Raw genomic sequence first — 25274 nt, forward strand, 5'->3', positions numbered from 1 at the left:
ATTTTTTTTTTTTTTTTTTTTTTGGGCAGACTCAAGTGCCCAGCCTGAGTGTGAACTGGCAATCCTTTTGCTTCAACCTCCAAGAAAGCTGGGATTATAGGTATGTGCCACCACAACTGCTCATTTTTTTTTTTGGAAAGAAAACTAGAATGGCATATGTGAATACTATTAAGGATTTAGAAGTGAACATATGAAAAACATTAAGATTTGGAAATGAAAACCCATTTCATGATGGACTCTGATGTTATTTAAAAAGCTACCTTATTTTCTACCAAAAATGAATGGTGATATGAAAGGATGAAAAAGGACAATACTTAATCTCATTTAATGGATAAAAGGCAAGATCTAATCTATGATTAAATTATATGTTGTCACTAAAAATACACTTTGTATATTAGCCCTTAGTGATTATTTGTGAAAGGTGCATCCAAAATAATTCTAGCCTAAGGCCAAAGAGAAATTTTTTAGATTCCTAATTTTTTTTGTGTGCAGTACCAGGGATTGAACTCAGGACGTTGTGCTCGCAAGGCAGGTGTGGTGCCACTGAGCTAAATCCCCAGCCCAGAAAGGGAAACTTTTTAACAAGAGATAGAAGATCAAGATTTCAACTTGGATTTTACCAAAAAATGGGCTCAAACGTGTATTTACACTTGTAAAAGTGATAACACTGTTTCAGCATCACAGAATTTATAATAAATAAGGGCAAGTCTCTTGAAAGTTGAGATACTCATTTCTATAAGCTTTAGGGAGAAGAGCTAAACAGGCAAGTTTAAATTTTGCGAGTTAAGAAACACATTTTTTTTAAAGTTCTGGGGACAGAGCCCAGAGCCTCATCGTGCTACCTCTAAGCTACCCACCCTAAGCCAGTCCAGAAACCAATACTCTGTACAGAGCAACAGCATCTCACAAGTAACAGGGCTTTAAAAAATTAATGTATGTCAGAAACAAACACAATACACAGTTCTCCTTCATAAATAAAAAATAAAAATCCCAACCTATGAAATAGACTGACAATGAAGACAATATATACTACAGACAGAATAAATAAAGCAGGAACTTTGTCCTGAAGCCACTTATGGGTCTAGGTGTCTAGAATAAAAATAAGGGAAGTAGCTAAAGCTATTTTGCATGCATTTGCATGCAACATGAAAACAATAATTTTTTCTTTCAACATGTTTAGAACTTCAACTGTGTTTTGCTTATTTAAAAATCTTTTTATTTATATACAGATTCTGCCAAAAAATGAGTACACACTTCAGGAAAAGGAAAATAGTACGTTTTTGTAACAGATGGTGTTCCCTTCACATGGGAGATCCTAGAGGACGTTGTACATCTCAGAGAACCCACTGCACGGCAGGCCCTTAGAGGAGAAACTGAAAATGCAGTGCTGCAACCTCAGGGACCAAGGTCACCCAAGCATCAGTTCGCCGTACTAATAAATGTCTGCATGCTCAGGGACCACTTTGAGCACACCTCGTAATTGCAGAGGCCAAAGGTAACTTGTATTAATCTCATGAAGTCTCAATAAATTTAGTATAAAATAGTTACACAAGTTTTTCTCTTCCTGAAGTTGTATACATTTCTTGGGAGGACTCTGTATTTAACCCCAAAGGAATCTTTTAAAAAGCCGGTGGTACAGCATTCATTTTTAATGTCACATTTCTGCTACACTTTACTTTCTTTCATAGGTTCAGGGGTAATGTTTTCTTTTTAGAACCACTGTATAATTGTTACATTCACTTCTAGCTTTACTACTTTTTATTAACTACAGCATATGACTGCTTACCAGAAAATACAATGAAGTACTTTAATAAATGATGAAGGTACAGCCAGTCTGCCAAATACCTTAGTCATATAAATTATTGCCAGTTACACTTCTTGCAAAAAATAAACAGAAATCTCTCCAAGCAACACACATAGTAGACCAACTGGATCAAGAAACAGGGGGAAAAAAATTGTAAACATGCTAAGAAACTTGGAAAAGAGAATGGGATGTGGTGGGAGCTCCATTCAGTGGGTTTAAAAACATACAAGGTTACGATAAATCAAAGGAAGCCAAAGATCCAGAAAGGCCGCCCTGCTCAAATGAAAAGAAACCCTTCGGGCTGCACAATAAAAATTTAATTACAGCTTAGATTTCAAGTGTAAATGTGGGGAAGAGGAGACTTTCATTATGTAAACAAAGAATCACAGAAATGTGTTAAAACAGAACTTTACAAACTATCTCAGGGAAGAAGTCTTTCTTCCAAACAGGTAATCCTGAGGTATTAGGTTTGAAAATACTTCAGCAAGGTAAACATCTAGAATAACAAAGACCATTACTTTTGATACTGTTACTTAGAAAAATCACGTCAGATATTAAAATTTGGCTTAAAATACGTATTCATAATTGTCCTTTGCCATCAAGTTTTGGTCTACAAAATTTTAACAAAAATGTCTCTCAATTAGTAAAGATTTAGAATGAAAGTCGCTGTGTTAAAAGAAGATCTGGCGGCAGGTGGTACAGCTGAACTGTTCTGGTAGGAGGCAAGATCATGACTTTATGACTTGGGCAAACATGAAGTATTCAATAATGTTTTGTAACTTACTGTTGGACACAATACCCCAAAACACCAGATACCATTACAGTGTACCACCAGCTGGCTGGAGGATGGTTTTGTTTAGTTCACTGTGCACTAAGCCAAAAGAAGCATCACACCTCAGTGCTGATTAGAATCCTACTTGCCTTAGTTACAGGTTAACGGATCAGGAAATCACTACAAAAGTTTTAATCAAAATAGGCTTCATGATCTGGGGAGTTAGCTCAGTGGTTCTGCCACCTGTCTCCCAGGCGCAAGGTCCCAAGTTCAATTCCCAGTACCAAAAAAAAAAGAAGCTTCATACACATGGCATACTGCATTTTTAAATCTCCATTTGCCACACCAGTTGTAAAAATCACTAATGTAGGAATACAATTTATAAAACAGAAATGGTAAATAGTCAATCTTAAATTTCCTTTCTTTTATATGCTCAGAAAATATAAATTGAAAACAAAGTTTGGAGACCACACTAATAGAATCATTTGTTTAAAGGTGACCAATCTTCCTGTTTTAAAAATAACTTTCTTGGGCTGGGTTTTTAGCTCAGTAGTGCCATGCCTGCTTCACAAGTGCAAGGTCCTGAGTTTGATCCCTGGTACTGGAGGGAAAAACGTCTCTTTTCTATTACTATTTAAGATTTCTAAGAAACATCTAGCTTTTACCAGACAGATTTTGCTTCAGGTATCCTTACAGTAGTTTTCTAAATTTCTTCAAGTCTCATGCAATTTATGGTATTCACATTAATAAACTATTGGGCTGAGAATAAAACAACCTGCCACATCTGATTGAATTTCTTTATTTCTCAGCAATGTAAGAAACCAGTGCTTTGTTTTCCCCTGGTACTGGAGATCAAACTTAGGACACTGTGCTTTGGAGGCAGGCGTGGGCGGCGCCATTGAGCTAAGTTCCTGGACCAAGAAACAAGTGTTTTAACTGTTTTATAATTTAAAATAAAAGGAAACGGCTGAACTTGGATACAGCTGAATGCATGTTCACATATAATTTTGCTCTTAGACTCCATGCCAGAGAACAGACTAAGGTGAAGTCCATTCTGAATAAATCTAGATGAAAATCTGGGTATGCAGCCATGATACATGGTGATAAACTTCCATTTTTACTTCATCTTCAACATCTAGTTTTGGTTTTATTACACAATGCAAATAGAGCATTTAATATAAAATGGTAGGGAATAAAGAGAAATCACATGCTAAACAGACCAATCATACATTTAAAAAAAATGTATCCTGGCATCTTCAAAACCATCCAGGAAAAATAAAATTCTTACAATTTAATAGTAAAGCAGAATCCATAAACTACAAATTGTGCACAGTGAACTCAATAAAATCATTCCACAGTCAGGCTGGTAGCACACACTATAATTCCATCACTCTGGGAGGCTGAGGCAGGAGGATTCAGTTTGAGCCTAGACTGGGCAACACAGGCAGACCTTGTCTCAAAATGCAAAGTAAATGAAAGGGTGGGTTACTGGGGATGTGGCTCAGCGCAAAGGTGCTGGAGTCAATCCGCAGTACTGAAGAAAATTTCCACAAAGTAAGCTGGTTCAATCTGAGAAACATATTACTTGCTTTAAAAGCTTTATAGTAAATGTTGGGAAATGTTTTAAAGTCAGACTTCACATGCAATCAGTTGCTCCTGTCCTTTCTCTTTGGGAGCTACCTAGTGCTGCTCATGACTTTTTAAAAATTAACTGTATTGGTACATTTTAGGTGTACTATACCACTACATTCATCATTGGGAATTCGTACCTTTACATGATTTATCTTTTTTTTTCCCCATTCCTCTGCTCCTCCCCATTTACAAAGAGTTTGTTTCTGTTTTTCTTTTTCTCATAGCCGCAAAAATGGGAACGGGAACAACAGAAACCACTAATCTTCAAAGTCAAACTTGATTAAGCAAAATTTTTTAATTCTATTTGGGACAGTAAACGTTTTTTCAAGTTCCTTTATGCAAAGCCTGGAAATATATGCACATAATATATTATGTGGACAGCACGGAGACACTCAGTAGATGAGATAAACACACAAGCACATTCACTCACAATACACACCCCACCATCAGTCACCAGCATGTTAGCAGTTCCTTCTGTACACACATCTGTGAAATGCCACTGTCAGATAAAGAGCACCAAGCGTGGAAATCTTTCTCTTTGCTTCTAAAGGGTAAAAAACAAAAACAAAAACAAAAACACACACCGTCACACATACGGGATACATCACACTGAAATGCTTTAGTAATCTACACGCTAGTATATCCTCTTTCAAAGTTTTAAAACTTGGTATACTTGAGAATCTCCAGAATATGAATGGCAGATTTCATTAAATAGAGAAATGTAGGACCACATTGTAGGGAGAGAAAAAAAAATACAAGGTCCTTCTGAAAATTAAATCCCATAAGCAATGAAGGTGAATTTCTGTATTAGTTATTCCACTGAATATAAATTCCATTGAGAAAGTTTTATTCTACAGCACTACCCTGCCACTTGATTTAACAATGCTTTTCTTACTGTTAAGACAACAAAAAAAAATGAGTTACACAATGAAGAATATCAATCATATTCTTTCTCAGAAAACAGAAAATAACTAGGACTTTAACTTATCAAGTGGAAAAACAACAAAAATAACTGGAAAAAAGTCTTTATTGAAGTAATTCTAGTACAACCAATACAAAACACTCTCCACCCCTAAAAACCCACCAACACTATACTGCAGTTAAAAAAAAAAAAATCAAATGAATCCTTTTCAAGTATTTCTAGTTTCACTTTGAGGCAGCCTAAAAAAATAAACACTGTAACGATATCTTAATGAAGGATAATTTTCTAAAATCCCAACTGTTATACTTAAAAGGTCAGAGTTGCTTTTATATTAAAAAAAAAAAACCAATGAAATCAGCTTAAAATAAATTTATTGTACAATACAAAAAGAAGGCAAACTGGAAAATAAAGGTACATTATTAAATATACAAAGCAAATGAAAGAAAGCGGAACAACACAAATGTTTCAATCCAAACACTAAGATAAAATGCACAACATTTAAGCTAAAAACAAAATATTTTCAGGAGAATATGCATTTCAAATGAAATGTTAATGATGCAAAAAAAAGAAAAAGAAAGAAAGAAAAACAAATATGCTATCTTGTAAATGCTTGAATATCAAGAATCAGTAAAGGCATACAACATCAAACCCAACAATACTGGGTACTTTTCAATAACTTCATTTGAAAAAGCATTAGAAATACTGAGGGAATTAAAAACTGGCAAAGTTTTTTGCTGTTGTTGTGGGCCTATTCACAATATTTTACCTCTTCTCCCATTTATACCTTCCTATAAAAATTCCTAGACACTTGTTTTTAACAACATTCTCTAAACACAGGAGCCTGGATAACCGTATTCATTCCTAAGTGTGTGTTTAAGACTTAACTTACAGGAAGTGCCATAGATTAACTTAATTTTGAAATCTGTACAAATATGCACACAAAGTGAAAACAATCTTTACTTTAGAAAGACCAACCTCTGAATGAAACAGCAAAATATACCTATTTTGAGTACAGTGGAAAACATAAGACCTTCCTTTTCAATAAGGCATTCGGGTATGTGACTCACAATGGCCCTGAGGGAACCAACACCAATGCAACACCTCTCTCAGGTGCAGAGGTGGCAGAGGCGTGAGACCAGCCAGGTGGGATATGCATCTGAGAATTAGAGGAACACTGAAGGAGACAAAGTCCTTGGTAAAATCCTCTGAAAGTTAACGGCTTAAGTATTTAAACTGAATACTTAAATTAGCCCCAAAGGCTTGTGACCAGCATCTCTGGGAGGGAACTTCTTTCCCATGATTGTCCTCAAACTCGGGACACCATCTGAGTAAGACCTTTCCTATCTTTGCAATGGCATCTAAAGCACTCACTGAAGTTTCCTCTGCTACACAGCATTTACTTTCACGGACTGCCCCACCACATGCCCTCACTCTAGGGGAAACCCGGAGAAGTGTGTGTACGGAGGAAGGAGAAACGTGAATAGGTCCCACAAAACTTTACAACCACTTTGCCAAGACATTTTCAAAAGACTGTGCATAATTATTTGAAATCACATTATGTAGAACCTATGGTTCTCCTTTTAAAAACAAGTTTTGATTCTCAATATTGCAATTTTATAACCGAGCAAAAGGATTCAGATCTAACAGATACTTTACTTAAACTCATTTCCTAAATTGTCAAATAGAACAAACTGTTATAATATAATCACAAAAGAAATATCTGTTAGCATCTATGAAATTATGAAGGTAATAAAATTATTTAAAAGCTAAAAATCAAAATTTCCCATTCACACTTAAATATAACAGAAAAAGCTATGTGGGTGATATGAAAATAAAAATCCATGCCAAAGACACTCCTTGCCTCTCCTTCTGAGTAACTACCCATTATAGCTTTTTAACAATGGGGCGTGTCACTCTCTCACACTTGAAACTCTTGGGCTGGAACAGTCAGTCATGTTAAGACATTACTGTGCACATTAACTCTTACAGCCTACTGGGGTTGCAACGTGAAGAAGCAAGATCTATTTAAAGGCCTGATAGTATTTTAAATAAATTTTTAAAAATTTAAAGCCTATCACTAAAAATGACATACGTGTAAACAAGCTAATTTTATAATCAGTTATTTTAAATAAAATAATTTGGAATTCACTGCAGTGGTAGCCTGGTTCACAAACTTTGATTTGTTCCACAATTTTAGAAAAGAGGGCCGTATTTGTGTTGTGTGGGTAAGATGGCCATGGTGGTATCTGTCACCTGATGCAGTTTGCAGACAAGAACAAAATTTTGCCAAGCACTTTGTGAACACAACTGTTTGCAAACAAAAGCCTTCGTGAAACAAAATCCTACTGCATTTTGCCTCTTTTTATTTCTGCATTTAACATGTAAGTACTTTCTACTGTCACTATCAACATCAAGTTGGTTTTAAAACTGGAAAAGATAAAACAAAATGCAACAAAACTTACGAATTCAATCTGTGAGTTTTAAAACTAAGAAATAACAATGGATTATCTGATTATACTTAAAATTTTAATTATATGAAGAAATTTTTAATTTTCCTTTTTGCATTTTTAAAAAATAAAAGTTGCTTCATTTACTTGTAAATACCCTTTAAATACCAAAAATCTATTTTCTTCATACAAAGATTACAAGGAAAAAAAAGTTTTGTGGTTCCAGCACCACAGTTGAGAACACACACACAAAATAATCAAATAAATACTTCAAAAAAGCTCAAGATGTCTGAAAGGTTAAATGAAGAACATTTGAAACTAGGACCCATTTCTTTAGCTTTTTTCTCCCAGACTTTCCATTCTATACACTACAGTTGTAGAGATGTCCTCATGTGACTCAGGTGACACTTTTTTCCATACTGTCTCTTTTAAAGCAAGTTCTTGTTGGAGACTTTCATAGTCCAATGGTCCAAAGGAATGCTAGTTGTTCAAGCAACATACATAATTTATTAGTGCACTTGAGTGAAGACAGGTCCAAGCTACAAAATGGTATTTGTCAATGAACGTTATTACAATCTGTCAACATTTTCACTTGGCATCCTGCTGCATTCCACGTTACTCAGGCTGACACCTACCAAAGTTTCTACTCTGTCAGCTTTGCATAATCCTCATGTTACCACAAGTTACTTTGACTGAGCAAACAAAAAATTTAGTTTGGCACTAACAGAAATCCACACAGTATGTATTCAAAGTACTCACTTCTTACAAAAGCATCGGCGTGTAACAGGGAATGTTACTATAAACATTTTCCACGTGGGATGCAAGGGAACTCAATTAGCATTCTCAACAAAAGTTCCTGGTCTAATGAAAATAGTTCCAAGAAAGAGACACACACACACACACACACGTATGTACATATAACAATATGAAGCCAAACATTGTGATAATAGGAGTATTTTAAGGATATGAGGAAATACTGCTTAAACACCCACTCTAAAAAATTTTTTTAAATCTACAGTGGCCTAAAAAAATTCTTTTAAGGCTTCATAAGGTCTCTCATTAATATAGTAATACCTTCCCCTTTATATAATCATCTGTTCAAAAAGTAGGCGATAAGTTTAAACAAGTTTCAACTAAAAATTGTAACTACAAATATTAAAAGTAAAAATAAGGCTTTCTTTTTAATATAACATGTAGCACTTTCCAATGTCTTCTTTCAACAGAGTCAATTCTAAAATTCTTGCTTAAAACAGCAGAAAACCAGCTGATGCCCTTTAGGCTATTTCCAATTTAAATAAGAAAACAATATTCATACCTTTGTACTAGTGAGTGGGGATTAAAGTCAGTTTGTTTACACTCATTTCAGGACTGGCAAAAACATGAGACCACTAACAGACTCAAATCTTATTTAAACAAGGAAATGTCTCTTTCTCTTAAAAGAATGCTACAGAATAATCTAAGAAAGAATCTGGCTTACCCTTTGATCACCACCTTCTCTTCGAGGATCTAGTTTTTTTGCAAAGTGCCTCAAGTTATCATAGTTATGGAAATTACACAAAGAAACAAGATCCTGTAAAAAAGTTAGAGAACAGATGTAAGATATTAGCTATTCAACTGCTATGTGTTCACATTTTCACAAACTGCTTATTACTGCCCAGATTCACTACTATCTCACAGAAACTACCACTGTATGCTAATCGAGCTCACAGTACATCCGGAGGGGGACTGAAATCTGAGTAAGGTACAAGTAAGTACAAGTCCTGAGAACATTCTCACCAGGAGACCCTAGGGCCTAGCTGGGGAATTCACTTTCAATTTCTAACAGGGTCTACCATAACAAGCCACATGAAGCCACAAGAATCCTACGTGAAATAAGTATAAAGTGCCATAAAATACAAGTATTCTGGTTACAAGCTATCACAATTTACTTTATATATAAGCCAATGTCACTCTGTAATTTTTGTAGAACATGGAAGACTGAAAAATAAATGAGAATTTTAATTGAAAACGGCTACAGAAAACACTTTGGTACTTTATATAGACTCAGAAGTAATAAATGTAAATAAAGTAAAAAAGTGGAATCCTAGCAAAATCTGGGATGACAACGAATTACTGAATCAAGAGTAATAACCAATGTTTTTAAGATTTTATTTCTATTTTTATTTGCATATTTTTCTTAAGACTTTTAGAGGTAGTTAGCAAGTGAACCTATTAAACTATTCATATTAAAGATGACATAATAAACTGTAATTCTTAAAATGTTTTGATTTTAAATTGCCTCTCTATTTTTATTGGCTTTGAAAACCAAATTAATTGCAACTATGATAATTAAAACATAAACATTGAGGACCCGGATTTAGCTCAGTGGTTCTGCTGCCTGCCTGGCAAATAAAAGGTCCCGAGTCTGATCACCCATCACTGGTACCAAAAAACAAACAAACAAACAAACAAAACATCCAACAAATGTAATATTTTGTAAGGATAATTAAATGGGAGCTGTCTGCGTCTCTATGAGTTTTTCCTTGGCTATCCAGTAACGGGCACACAGGCAGGCTAAGTATCAAGCCAATAAACTACGGAAAACAGGTAACGAAAGTATCAGTGGCTGTCTCAATCCTGTGGTTTTTACTTTAAGAAAATCCACTTACATGACAGAAGTGAATCCCTTTAACACTGTTGCCCATCTTGTCCAGAGGAGGAGACCAGCACATCATGCCCATGACATTCGGGACAACTAAAAGAATGCCTCCGGCAACTCCAGATTTGGCAGGAAGACCAACCTAAAAATAATTCAGTAGAATGGAGATTCATGTAAACATTCTGAAAGACAGACTGTCATGTTCAATCATTGGGGAACTGGCTAAAAAATCATAAACACATACAAGACAAGATCAGAAAAAAATGTAAATACTTATGGACATGTTTTTACTATGGTGAACACAAAGACAAGTTATAAAACAGTTGGGGATATATTAGAATACAGAAAAATTTTAAAAGACATTCTAAGAAGTGGTAACATGTATTGCTTTTATACAGTCATTTTCAAAAGAAACTTATAACTAGGAAACACGGAGAAATTTTATCTTCTTAAAAGACTTTTTCTGGGTATACTGCACTGTCCCAGAAAGCTCTTACGAGCAAGACAAACAGCAATTCAAATCGATACGTTTCAAATGGTGAAGGGTAAATTAGCACCATCAGAATAGCCATTCAGAGAGAGTGTGCTTCTCTCTCCTCTGCAGGGGATGGGAGTGGGGTTTACTGAATCCAGGTCCTCCATACTGAGCTGCATCAGAGTCCTTTATTTTTTATTTTGAGATAGTTTTGCTAAACTGCCCAAATTGGGCTTGAATTTGCAATGCTCCTGCCTCAGCTTTCCAAAGTGCTGAGATTACAGGCATGGGCCAACTCAGCCTGGCTATAAAGTACTTCTTGACAAAAGTAAACCAATGAGGCAATCTTGCACAAAACCAAATAAAATAAGCCAACAACAATAACAAACCCTATCTCATTTGGATCTAACAATTTACAGGAAAAATATAAAGGACAACAGAAATGGATGTAATCAGTAAAATCTAAACTGTGAGAAATTATACAGTATAAAAGATAGTCTTTTCAATAAAAAAGAAGAAAAACAGATTGAGGGGAGAGCTATAGGTTAAAGAGATGCCAGTCACAATGCATGGTCTTCTGTGTCATACAAACCGGAAAATGAAATAATCATAATTTATAAAATGATTCGGGTAATGTGAATGCTAAATATGTTAATATTAAATACAATGATACTAAATTTAATTTTAAATTTAGTGATACTAAATTAATGATAATAGGCTGGGGATTTAGCTCAGTGGTTCTGCCGACTGCCTCGCAAGCGCAAGGTCCTGAGTTTGATCCCCGGTACAGGAAAAAAAAAAAAGAATGATCTCAAGTGTTTTAAAATTTTAAAAAAAAGTGTTTTTTATATATAACAATGGTGCTGTTAAGTGGGGGAAGTGTACACACAGATGAAACAAGGTTTGTCATAAATACATAATTATTTTTCAAGTTCAATATGCTTGAAAATTTCTAAAAGGCACTGTGACATACTGTGAACAGGATGCAACAAGAGAAGCCTACACTTTACACTCCACAAGCCACATGCAAGCACAAGGACCTGAGTTCAATCCCCAGTACCAAAAAAAACAAAAAAACACTCCACAAGCTGCAAATGCATGATAGAACGTGAAGTACATTTTTAAGTTTTAATTAAACTTTACAGTCCTTTAAAACATCTATGATTGCAGCCAAAATGTCAAACACTATATTTATGCCCTCTTTTTGAACTGGAGGAATTTTTCAAGTATATATGATCCTCATAATGCTGAACATTTTCAAGGAGAAGCAGACAAGTCTATACTAACCTTGTACCCTGAAGTGCCTCAAAAACACCTTCAACATAAACTTCCAAGTTCTTTAGAACGTGTGGTACAGTTTAATCCCATTCCTCAACAATTTGTAACAAATTAACCTTAAAACAAGCCTCTCTCAAAAATTAATACAGTTTTCTAAGCAAAGTTCAAGCTATATTTTTAACAGAACCAGCCCAGACTAGTTTCTTGTTAGAGAAAATTAAGACTAGTAAACACTTACATGAAAAGCAAACTGCCCTGAGAAGTCATACATGCCACAGGAATGCATCAAACTCAGTGTGTTCCGAACGGCTTCGGGACTCAGTACTCTTTCGCCAGTGATCGGGCAAAAGCCACCGTTGGCCAGGGTTGCAGCCATCACACTGGCTGATTCACAAGTCACTTCAATGGAGCAGAGCTAAAGCAAAGGAAACAGCCAACACTGAAACGCCGGGCTCTTAGGATTTTCACAGTACCGTAATTTCCAAGGTGATCTATTCTGATACTCTACACAGATCTGAAGTATTTCTTCCAAAGGGATGATTTTTAGGCAACTTGATGACATTCCAAAGATAGATTTATCCTAATTTTTAAATTATTTATAGTGTTTCAATGAGAACTAGGCTAGGATGAGCCAAGCTCCTAAGCACTATGATTTATTATTGCCTTATGTGATATTCAAATGTGCTTAAATATCAATGCTTCTAGGAACACATAAGCATAATTATTGTTAACACACCAGAAAAAAGCCATGACATATTTTTCAGATAAAGCAGCAAACACCAGCATCATTATAAAGACCTACATGAGAAATGACCACCACCTTTGGGGGAAAAGTGCTAGAATGGCAAACATTTCATTTCACTAACAAAGCTCAGTACCCACCTTTATGTAAATGCAAGGGGAAGGAAAAGATCTGAGCTCCACCTCAGCGCTCGATCAGGCCAAACTCGTCCTCTTTCAGACCTTTACTAATATTTACTCAATATTTACTGTGACCGGATAGATCATTTTGAATGACAACAAAGAGAGCCCAGGTACACCAAGATGGAATTTTTGGACTTAATCAAACTAATGGAAATAGTTTATCACACCAAACTCAAATTTACCCATAAAACTAAAATAATAAATTGATCCATGTTTCATTTTTAATTAACAGAAGGCAAAATCAGGGAGTGGGAGGAAAGGAGAAGGAAGAGGATAAAACTAGGCCCTCAAATTGTGAACCTTCCTTAGTCACACTACAAGATCTACAAAGGAGCTTGAAGACATCAGAAAGAACCTTACTGTGAATTCGAACACAGTTCATGTAGTTTTGATTGCCTTTCCCTTTTGCCTTTGATACTTTAAAAAAATTCTCTTTCCTATTTCTCCAAAACCTCAGAATCTACTCATTTATATTATCCAGGATGATGGTAAGCAAAAGCTTTTAAGGCTAATTTAATCATGAAAAGCTTTCTAAAAGAAATAAGATTTAACTTTCAGCGGCTGCTTTAAATTCATGGTTAGGAATAATTGGAATTTTGTTTATCACAGAGTGACACTGTCCGAATTTGACAAATGCAGCTTAGGAATATTCTCCTCACAGGGTGAGCGGTCACTTGATTACTGTTCCCTCCTCCAAAATGACTGTCTTGCTTTCTGTCCTGAAGTACAGAAATTTCACAGAAGAGTAGAATCTAAGCTTTAATAGCCAATTTGGGGAAAAAATTTATATGGGCTAGGGAAAAATGAAGATTATTAGATAAAAGAATAAACACTACACTGCATTTCATATGACTTTATCCATTTCAAAGGAATTTCACGCATACTTTCTCAGTTACCTTCAATACAATGAAGCAGTTTAAGTGAGGCCTACGCTACCTAGTGAAACTGGGCTCAACAACTAAAATTATATCACATGGCTAATGAATAATAAATGGCAGGCTAGATCTTAAATTTTATATTCATAGTCTAGTCTGGATTCTCAGTGCATGGCTTTTCACAAACCATTACCTATTCAGTACTTGCATCATGATCTACTTCAGTAAACTCTTCAAAAGTAAAGAGGCAAATATGAGGTGAACCAAGTATTAAAAATAATGTAGCCCACCAAACAGCATCTTACTAAAGCCAAGCAGAGGCACTAAGGGTATTAAATCTGTACCAATAAACCAACTGAACAAAGGCGGGTAGGCCCTTTTTGTTTCTCCAGAAAGCTACCCTGAATGTAGGGGCTAATCATGCAGACTGTGTGCATGGTGCCCTGCCGCTCTACAGGAATACTAAGAACTACTCTAATTCCGAAGAAAGCGTACTGTGAGCTCAGAAATTATTCTTCTAGCACTAATTAAGCCAGGACAGAGCAGTGACAAAGATCACACAAGACAGCAAGTCAGCTGAGAAACTGACAGTTTGAAATGCTGAATATAAACACTCTACCAAACAAAATACAAAACAGAGTTTATAATCGGGGAAGAGTGTTTCTGGTACTGTATGTCACTTCCTATATTTTCAGGAATGTTTTCTTACTCTATTCTGAGGCATCAAGTTTTAGGAGATACAGACATGAAACTGCATTGCAAAGAATATTTTTTTAAGTCAATGGGAAAGTGTTTTCTCATGGCCTACAGTCAAAATTTCAGAGACATCTATATTTTGTAAAATGTGACACACCTATTTATATACAGTTCACAAATTGAAGTAAATTACCTGGAAATAAAAGTCTAGTATTCCCACCATGTCTGTGCCTTCTGGAAAACACTGAAAAAATACAAAAGCAATTTAAAATATAGGCCTACAGGAAAAAAGTATACACATAAATAAATAAATAATGTTAAGATTAAATTTAAAACAAAGTGTTTCATCTTAATTTAGAACAGTGTGATGTATAAATGTGCAAATATGAAATAAAGTAAAATTACATCCCATTTTTATGACTTTCCATATACAAATTTAAGTGGAAATGATGCACTGATTCATAATTCATGAATCAAATTATTGGATCAGTCACTTTAAATTTTAAAAATTAAGGGTAATCAATACCAATTGGGCATTATATTTCTTTTAAAAAGCACTAAACCTAGAGCATAATTGCATTAATATAACTAGTCAAATATTTACATACAATGCAATTTAACAGTAACATTAACAATTGAGTAACACTGACTTGAGAGCTTTGCAAAAACGTCAGCATTTTAAATAGTAATAGTTATAGGCCACTGTTCTCAGTGATACTTCAGTTGTCAAACTCAATCTGCTCCAAATTTGTGTTCAAACATGGAAAAATCGGAGAACCGAACATATTTTCTTCCATAAGAAGTGACAGAAAATCAAATCACTGGTTCTGAGGCCCACAATTGCACAAGTACATTACGCTGCTTGGCGAGAGGGGCACCGACCAAAACGTGGCCCCTTCAGGTGCTCGCAGGACGTGACCCAACTCACTATCCGCCCAGACAGCTTTTTCCAAGTAGGATTTTTGGTTGACTATGGAGCAAAGTTATTACACAGGAGATTTTTTTTTTTTTTTGTGAACTTCGCTGTTTGAGAGGTGGAAAGTTTAAGCTTGGAGCCGTGTGACATCAGATGTATCACTGTAATCATATTTTATTAATCCAACATAGAAGCAAAAATTTAAAGACCTTCTTTTCTTTCAAGTAGTATCCTATTGCAAAATTTCGATCTCCACTTTCTCTTTCAGACTGAAACCTGTAAGAAAAAAAATGGATGATGTTGTTCAATTTGTATAGCAAAGTGCAGTATAAAGAAACACTGCTGAGTGCTAAGTGCTAGTCTCAATTCTGTCACCAGACTATTTATGTGCCCCAGGGTAGGTCACTTAAGGGGTCATTTTCCCAATATTAATCTTCTCAGCTGTAAAAGGAATAAAAAATGAATTCAGGTTATTTTTAACCTCACATTTTATGAACGAAGTAGCTAATTTTAAAATTCTCAAATATTTCACCATTAAAATATATTGAAAATGTATAGAATCCTCTGGCTTCCCCAGAAGTGCACTAAACAGCTAATTCCAACTCAGCAACTCCACAGAAACTTCAGTGAGAAAGGGGACCACAACTCACTGGATGAAGAGATTTCAGGGGAAACCTAGGCAGGTTCCATGCAGCAAGAACAAAGTGATAAAAGTACAGAAGATGGAACTTCACCACAAAATGGCATATAATGACGCATTTAGGAAACAGTGCATCAAACTAGCAAAGAAGACTGGGACCAAATTAAGGCCTGTGAATGCCAAAAAATGTGGAATGGTACCTGACTGTGCATAAAGTTACTTGCGAGATCTACATTTTAGAAGGTAACATTGACATCAGTTTCAAAAGGGAAAAAAGAAAAAAAAAAATGCGTGCTTTATTAGAAGACTACTACAGAAAAGGGAGTTGCAGAAAGTCCAAAGGCAGGCAGTGGTGACAGAACGGAAGGGCGTCCAGTAAACAAGAGAGCAGCTGGCTAAGTCTTCTGCACTGAGCAGAAAAGGAGAGACAGGATAAGGTCTCAGACCAAGGCTGGACTTCAAGTGTGGCTTACTGAGAGGACGACAGAACTGACACAGGGATCCCTGGAGCACAGAGCAGTTTGGGGGAAGGAGGACTTCCATGTGGACAGACTCAGCAGAAAGGAGACCGGCAACACTGAGGACTGTGCGGTGACGCTCGACATTTATGAGGTGCACAGCCCCTTCTAACTGCACTGTAACACTTTTATGGCCAGAAAAATATGGGATGTGGAGTCAATGTCACCTTGTCATGCTTTTTAAAAAGTATCAACACAGTACAGATAAAAGGATTATCCTCACAGTTATCAGTGCCTCGGCACAGTGCAGTTCATCCCACACTGTCTCACTCTCACGGACCATTGATTATGTGCCAGATAGCAGGAATGAAGCGGGACACACCACCACCTACTCTTCAGCAACCGACAGTGATGTGAAAGACAGAATAAGCTTGGGAAAATACACAACTTATTTTATCGGGAGCACGGAAAAGGTGAGACGAGACTCCTGAAACCCTTCTGGGAAGGATATGCAGGCTGATGAGCAGAAGTATTGAGTTCCAACAGAGACCAAGAGGCCCACATACTACAATATTCACCGTCTGGCCCTTCAAAGAAAAGCTAAGTCAATCCTTGCTCTATAAAACAAGGGGATTGCACTCTTAAAAAAACAAAAACACTTTAAATAAAATTTTTAAAAAGCAAGTATCTAAGGAGGACTATTCTAGTAAAAAATAACAAATGTAATGCATAAATCTTCATTACTTCGTGAACGAAAAACAAAACCTGTAAAAGCCACTAAAACTAAGGGCACTAAAGGAAACAGTGCTGCCGTATTTTAAAATTAACATTCTTAGGTGTGTCACCAGTGTGGTTATGTACGATAATGTTCTCATTCTTAGGATGTGCATGCTGGGTGATTCAAGGGAAGCGTCGCACTATCTACAAACAAGTTTCAAATGATTCAACAACAAAAAATAACTACATACACATAGGTCTACATATATGTGTATGGAAAAATACACATAGTTTTTCTATATGAAAAGATTGACAAAAAATAAATGAGACAAACTACAAATCAGAAAATATCAAGATGGAAGAGATCAGATATTCATTGTTTATCCTTTAAATATTCTGTAGATGGCAAATTTCAAAAAAAAAAAAACAGGGGCAAAAATCAAATCAGACTGGGACAGAGCTAAGAGAGATAAACTACAGGCAAAAAAACTGAAAGAGCACTAGAAATCCGATGAACTTCGGCTTCCTTCTGATTATGAGTAGATACAAGAAATTTATTACAAATACCATACCTTACACAATTTTTTTTTTTTGGTACGGGGGATTGAACTTGGGTCCTTGTGCTTGCAAGGCAGGTGGCAGAACCACTGAGCTAAATTCCCGGCCCCCTAACACATTTTTAAATGTTCCTGTTGGGTAACTTAGAAATCGTTTCTCAGAAACTGTTTTTCTCTAGTGACCAAATTTTAAGCAACTGTTTATTTATTCACTGAAGTCTCAGGAACAATAAGAGAGAGAGCACATTAATTCTAAAAACAGTATATGTACATGTACATGAGAAGCAACAAATCGATAGTGAAAATAAAACTGTATAATATAGTTTTTGTTAGAGTTTTGACCAACTGAAAAAGCCTAAGTTACAAATTAGACTCACGTGGCATTACTGAATCCAACATATTCATTACCAGCCATCTTATTCAAAAACTGCATCACCTATGAACCCAAATTAGGTAGTATTAGTAAATAAAAAACAAATACATAAATAATATAGTATGAAAACAGAATTCTATGTTGCACTTACATAGTCAAATTTTTCAGCATTATTTACTCCTTGCTGCAAAGAAATTAGAGACATAAATATGTTAATATAGATACCACTATGGTTAAATTTTAAACTAATATAACAAAACCTCAAACTGCTACTATTATAATATACTGCATTAGTACTTTTAAATCTAGGAAATACTTCTAGAGTAATAAACTTTTTTACATGTTCTTTCACATCCATATATTGAGAAAGAAAATCAAAATTACAAAGGGAATGCTTTATTTTAAGTATTATTTTACTCAACCCAAAGTTACATAATTTTAAATACAAGTAACCCAGAAAAAACCTCTCATCATTCATGTCAGCACATAATCTAATACTGATGGATGGTATTTAGTTTCATATTTTTAAAAACTTAAAATAAAGTTTCACCCTTAAGAAATTATGTATATATGTCAAGATCCTCAAGAACAGTCTATATTTTTTGAGAAATCCCATAAACCAATATTAATCGAGTTAGAAAACTGAGTTACAATGCAAAACTGACTAATCTTTTGTAATTCTAGAATAGGCAAACATTCTGGATATATTTTAGTTGGGGAGATAGCTCTACTCTTAATATCTCTCCTTGTACAAGGCTTCAAACTAAAAAATGTTATATTTCATAGTCTCTAAGAAATTAGCTAAATTAGCTAGTGTTATTTAGCATTATGCTAATTCAGAGTGTGGACGATGTATTGTTTCATCACTCCTATTTCTGACATGTTATCTACTTCAAATGTCAATAGGAAAAAAAACCTATGTAATGTAGATCAGTTCAAGTAGCCAGATGGTTTCATTTTACCTCGGCGAAGTTTACAAAGCAGTAAGCTGTAGATCTGAAATCAAACGTATTAATTGGTGATATGCACCCAATAGAAACAATACATCTCTAATTTCTAAAACAGGCTTAAAATAATTTGACAACTAGTCTTTAAAAACAATAATTCACCCTAGAAAAATCCAAAACATTATATTTTGAAATGTTACTATGGGTGCAGGGGTAGGGTGGAGGGGGACTTGTTCCAGATTATAATAAAGCCAGGTTTTTTTTGTTCCACTTATGAGCAGATCGAGGTATGGGTAATAAAAGGTAAAACTTTACAAATCAACTTATTTAAGGCGTGCAGGCACACACATCAGTAACTGGAAGGAACGCCACACTATTTCATCAAAATGAGGCATTAACAAAAATAAGGATAATTTAGCACCAGCCATATTGTAATCTCCATTTTCACTAAAGCATCCTTTGACATATTTTAAGTTTTCTTTTCTTATACTAGAAATCAAAATGTAGAAATGTTACTCCAAAGCTGTTCAATGAAAAATAATTAAAAGAAGAAATTACCAACTTCATTGAACTGTTGCAGTTGTCAAAATATTCCATAGATCCTAATGCTGTAAAATATGTAACAACATTTAAGCCACAAAAACCTTTTCAACCTTGGGGGGGGGGAAAACTTTCGGAAAAGGATGTTGGTATTTGCACTGAATGTCACATAAATACTGGTTATACAATTAATCAATGGAAATATACAAGTTATATTGAGCTTTTTTATTCTCTGACCTAAACTGTGACTGCAAAACTAATACATGCTTTTCTTATTGAGATATCATGCTTAAAAAACCATTTCAACTCTAGGCTACAGTCACATATTTGGTCTGTTTTGTGGCTTTACTAAATTAAAACAATAACATTTTGCACTTACATTATTTTTAAGAAACAAGTGATATTTACCAATATTTATTATTACATACTACTTTGGGTAAGCTGCTCAAAATGCTCTAGGCAAGTTATATAAATAGGGCAAAATAAAATATTGAATAATTATGTAGATTAAAGAATGTTTCATCCCCAAACTTCCCGTTTAAATGTAAAGACATTACACAATGCCTGTTCTCAGTATCTACAATGGAAATGTCACTTCAGTTGATAGAATATAGCCACCTCTGTCTCTTAGAAAGACTTCACATACCCTGGGAATATATGGAATCTGATAATTATTAAGATGTTACTTTAATTTTGAAAAAGTTACAGTAAGAAGGTGCTCTGCATAACTCATAGGATAAACCACACATTTACATACAAAGTAAGTTAGAGTAAATCCTCTCTATCCAAGAAAGAATAACTGAAAACAAAACCAAAATCTTATGATCATTACCTCATTATTAGTGGGGTAAGAGGGGTGGAGGAATAAATGTTAACAAAAATTGAAGCTAAAATGGGTACACAGGGGCTGGTTATTGTTTATTGTATATATGTTTGAATTTCTTCACAGTAAAAAGTTAAAGGAAAAATACTAATTAAATAATTGCCCATGCTAGTTTACCAGGCTGTTTTCTTTATTTTTGTTCCTTTGTTCACTGATTTTTAGCTCATGCCATCAGTGGATATTTTCTATTGATAGAATGAAACAGGGTCTAATTCTCTTCCTATTTTTAATTCTTACAGATGTATGAGCTAAGAAACTTCACTTACAAAAGTAGATAGAAATAGAAAAAAATTCTTGCTACACCATCATTCAGTTATGTTCCTCTCTACCTCATTACATGTCGAAAGTCACAGTAATCTAGCCTCAGAAACTGTAATAACGCTACTATTAACTGACAACATGCTTACTCTTTCAAGTTTGCTGAAACCATAGAACTGGAATACAGTAGGACTTACTAGCAGTCACTACTATGATTCACACCCTCAATACTACTGACTTGTATTTCAGAGAGTTCTCTTCTGTTAGTGCCCAAGAGGTTTTAAAACCAAAAGCAGGGAATTGTAATAAAATTTGAGGCACAGAAGAAGTATTTCTTTCTTTGGGAAAATGGAAGGACATTAGACCAAAGGGCAGATTTATTTTTAAAAAGGTAGAAAGGTGGAACTCGTCTTAAACTAGCAATAGCCAAGGACATGTTTGTTCAAAGACTTGTTTGAAAGTCACGGTACAAGCATTAAAAAATACTACATTATTCTAATTTTGGAAAAGTTACAATATTTGTAGTAAATACTGAAGGAATTTCTTGAAGAAACTAAATTAGGCAAAATATATTTACCAAAATTTTGAATCCGTTCACCAAATGACTTTTAAAAGCAAACCACGTGATTTGTTTGAAAAGGTAGTCAGATCCTGATACTACAAAATCATACTAATTTTTCTCTCTGGAGCATGCCTGTCGTTTCAGAATCTACATTCTTTGAAAAAAAGTTGAGTGAAAATTTAATAAAGAGGCACCGAGTCACAACACTACTAAAAGAATACAACTATGTTGGATTGTCTTCACATCATTTTTACAACATATTCAGAAATTAATTCACATCACTTTTAACAAAGCCACTGTCAAAAATTTTAATATAAAAAATGGCTCACTTAAAGCTAATACATGACTCAGCTATTCTGGAAACACCTTGATTCCTTTAAGAAATATAAGTATAGCCCATCAAAAATTAGAGTTCACAGAGGAAAGAGGCAAAAAGAAATAACTGGTTATTGATTTTATAAAGCATGTATTCTTGGTTTAATCTAGCCACAGAAAACACTTTAAAGCTAAATAGTGGTAGGATAATTAAAAATGGACATTACATGTAAAAAATATTCTGAATCTAGTATTTTCAAAGATTAACCTTGGGCTGGGGATTTAGCTCAGTGGTTTCGCTGCCTGCCCTGCAAGCACAAGAGCCAGAGTTCGATCCCCAATACAAAATAAAAAAAGATTACCCTAAAAATAAAGTAACAGAACAGTGAATTCAGGTGACAAAAATCTATCACCAAAAACCCTCAAATCAACAGACATAAATATGAGACAAACAAGTGAGTAACAAACTACCTTCTGAGCAAATCTAACAGCTTGTTGCTAACATGACTCAATGGAGTGTTAAACATACATTAACGAAGTGTGTCTTGATTTTTCATGGAGTATGATTAAATTTAAAAACAAAGAAGAAAACCTCATTTTTTAAAAATTCAAAGCTACTTTTGATTAAAAAAAATTAATCTTCAAGGGGGCCAGGGATTTAGCTCAGTGGTGCCACTGCCTCTATACAAGCACAAGGTCCTGAGTTCGTCCCCAATACAAAAAAAAAAAATCTTAATTGATAAAACTGGAAACTACCACTACACTAAAAGGGCACACACATAAAAGATCATGTAGCTTACTTATGTCCAAAATAAAAAGAGCAAGAGTGGCAATTATTTTGTAGTATATTGCCCACCTCTAACCTCAAGACACCAAATTTTACTTTTTAAATTAAAACTAGGTGAAATTTTTATCACTGAAAAGAAAAATATTTAAATAAAGATACTGTTTCATATAATCATAACTAAGTTCCTTTCAAATTTACTTTTATTCTTTCCTTTAAATCAAGCAATCACACATTATCAACACAAAACAGACTGCAACAAAAAATATTCCTTTAAAGTTAGTAGCCATCATTTAGAAAGTGAGGTAGTAACCCTTATGTTTTTTAATTATGTGCAATTTTAGTATACAATGACATTTGTTTTTAAAAAGGTATTTACCTATATAGCTTTGTTTAAAATTTTAAATATTGAAGTTTTCCTATAAGCTTAGTAGTTAAGAATTTATGCAACAGGTTCCTTCTGTCCAAATCCTCCTTTTTCCACAATCTGCTAATCCTTTTGAACATTTGCTCTGCCTCTTCCCCCATTTCCTGAGGATCACCACCAATCCTACAAGGAAAAAATATCAATACTACAAAATTATGAAATAAAGAGTCTTACTAAAGACTCTACTTTTTTTTTTTTTTTTTTTGGGAGAGGAATAACACGAGGAAAATTGTCTTAATGGTATCATAAGGAAGCCCTGCAATTTGAACAATAACAAAAAAAATCATAAATAGCCTTAAGGTCAAAAGAAAACCTAAACAGAATTCATATCCAGTAGTCATGAGAAAATATCTACGCTTTGGCCACTCAAACACAAGCTCCTTGGGAAAAGACCGGTTTCATTCCAGATTCCAGGAACCAATTAACATCCGAAAGAATGACTATACACATGAACTGAAAAATAGTTCCAATTTTAAGCCAATACATCAGGATCTGTTGTATAAATTAAAATTTCAGAAAGTACTATTTTTGCTTCTTCTGGACAATATAACTATGCTAGCTAAGTCAAAGCTGTCATCAAGTGAGATAGCTAACACCTATGTAAAAATACGGCACAGTGAGTATGCAAAAATGCCAGGAGAATTTGCTTAAAGCCCAATTCTGCTGCTGTGATGATCTATGCAGTCTCAATCCCTATGGCATACAAAGTAAGAGGATTGGGCTTAACTACTTTTGTGAATCCTTTTGGCTATAGTTTTATTCAATTTTAAACCATCAACAATTTATAAATATTGTTATCACACAATTTGCAAAAACTGTATACAGGTGTTTATATGAGTTTTGAATCCTTTGTTTGAAAGATTCTAAGAAGAATTACATTCTGGGAAGTCGGTTTTCCTAGGGTTATGTCAGGCTTCCCCCTTCAAGATTTGTATAAAATTAAGTTTAAAAAAAAATAGCACTTGTAAAGCAATCCTAGAAACAAAACAAAAATTCAAAGAAAGTAAATTTATATATGAGTCACATCCAAAAAATCTCATTTCCAACTTTGCTAGTAAATATAAAATTTTGATAAGTTCAAAACCACGGATCAAATCCGTCTATATAAGATGACTCAGTAAAATTTTTGCACCATTGGGCACTGAACCAAACTTATACGTGCTTTAAAATTCTGTTTCTAATTGCTATTAATATGGTTCACTATAGATTAGGCATTATGACCAAAGATGGTAAATCAAACGAATGAAAAGATGCTGTGATGACCAGACATGCAATACTCACATGCAGCATTTCAATGTAGTTGATTACACCCATGAATCATTAGACAAAATGATTTCTAACTGTATCATGTTAAGGAAGTCTCCTAACTATTCACATGCACCCTTTCCTGAAAACTCTACTTTTCTATCAACGTTAATCTTTCCAGCCTAAGAGTTCTTAAACTTGGATTCATCGGTCATCTTCAAATGACCGATGAATCCCCTAAAATTAATTTAAAATTGTGGTCTGTGGATTTTTCTGGGAAGACCCAAAACTGGTTCAAAATCATTCTAGTATTTTTAAAATCAAGCATTAACACATAGTATAGTGATTTTCCTTCTAATTTGATACTTATTCATATCAGAATTATTAATGAGACTCTCAGCACATCATTAGTTCAATTCAATTAATAAAGGCACATCTCATTTGAATATGCCACACTACAGTCATTACCTAAAAGCAGAACTGTTATTTTGTACATAATTGCATTGCCATCTTCTATAAAAGTTTCCTTCACCTCAGAATAGCTTCTCTTTTGTAAAATAGCCATGAATAATTAGACATTATAATGGAGAAAGTGAAAGTTTCTATTGCTAGTTAAAATTAGTTGTATCTCAAATTATCTGCCTACAATATCTACTTCATTACAGTTATAAGAATGTGAGCCACTGTGTACAATTATTTGCCTCAAAATAACAACTAAACATACATATTCCTAAGATAGTAGTCTTCATTTGAAAAGTTTTTTTTTTCTTATAAAAACATAAAACCTGTGAAAATTAAGGCAGGATTTCTAGTATTCAAACTAGATAAATTTTTGTGAACTGGGTCAAGAGAATCATTTATTTGTGAATAGTCTGTGTAACCAGTGTTGAAAATCCACAGTAATGTATTTTCAATGCCCTGAGTTATTTTTCAGTCTAACTCGGAACAGACAGGCACAAATTCACTGAGAAAGTATATAAATGTTCTAAACACAAATGAAATTTAATATAAATGAAACATAATTAGGAATTTAAGATATAAATTAAAAATCAGAAAATCTGAAATTGTGATAGATATTAAAATTTATCACAATAGAACCATTTCGAAACACTTAAAACAGCATCACAACTGCCAATTATTAAGGTAAGTCAAAGACTAAAAAAACAACAACAAAAAAACAAAAAAAAAA

The 25274-nt window shown here is 34.4% G+C and overlaps 1 protein-coding gene across 1 annotated transcript in view; it reads right to left on the reverse strand.

The window, feature by feature from the left end:
• Gls (glutaminase) overlaps positions 1 to 25274 on the reverse strand; it is a 71931-nt gene that overhangs the window by 18238 nt on the left and 28419 nt on the right. Inside the window, exons 9-15 of the mRNA XM_033756357.1 lie at positions 18276 to 18308; positions 18129 to 18187; positions 15589 to 15655; positions 14657 to 14707; positions 12207 to 12383; positions 10226 to 10357; positions 9055 to 9147 (exon numbers count right to left, since the gene is read on the reverse strand). Coding sequence (XP_033612248.1) covers positions 9055 to 9147; positions 10226 to 10357; positions 12207 to 12383; positions 14657 to 14707; positions 15589 to 15655; positions 18129 to 18187; positions 18276 to 18308 — 612 coding nt within the window. The remainder of the gene's footprint in view (positions 1 to 9054; positions 9148 to 10225; positions 10358 to 12206; positions 12384 to 14656; positions 14708 to 15588; positions 15656 to 18128; positions 18188 to 18275; positions 18309 to 25274) is intronic.

Source organism: Fukomys damarensis, unplaced genomic scaffold, assembly GCF_012274545.1.
Source record: "Fukomys damarensis isolate Sample0158 unplaced genomic scaffold, DMR_v1.0_HiC HiC_scaffold_26, whole genome shotgun sequence".
Taxonomy (NCBI): domain Eukaryota; kingdom Metazoa; phylum Chordata; class Mammalia; order Rodentia; family Bathyergidae; genus Fukomys; species Fukomys damarensis.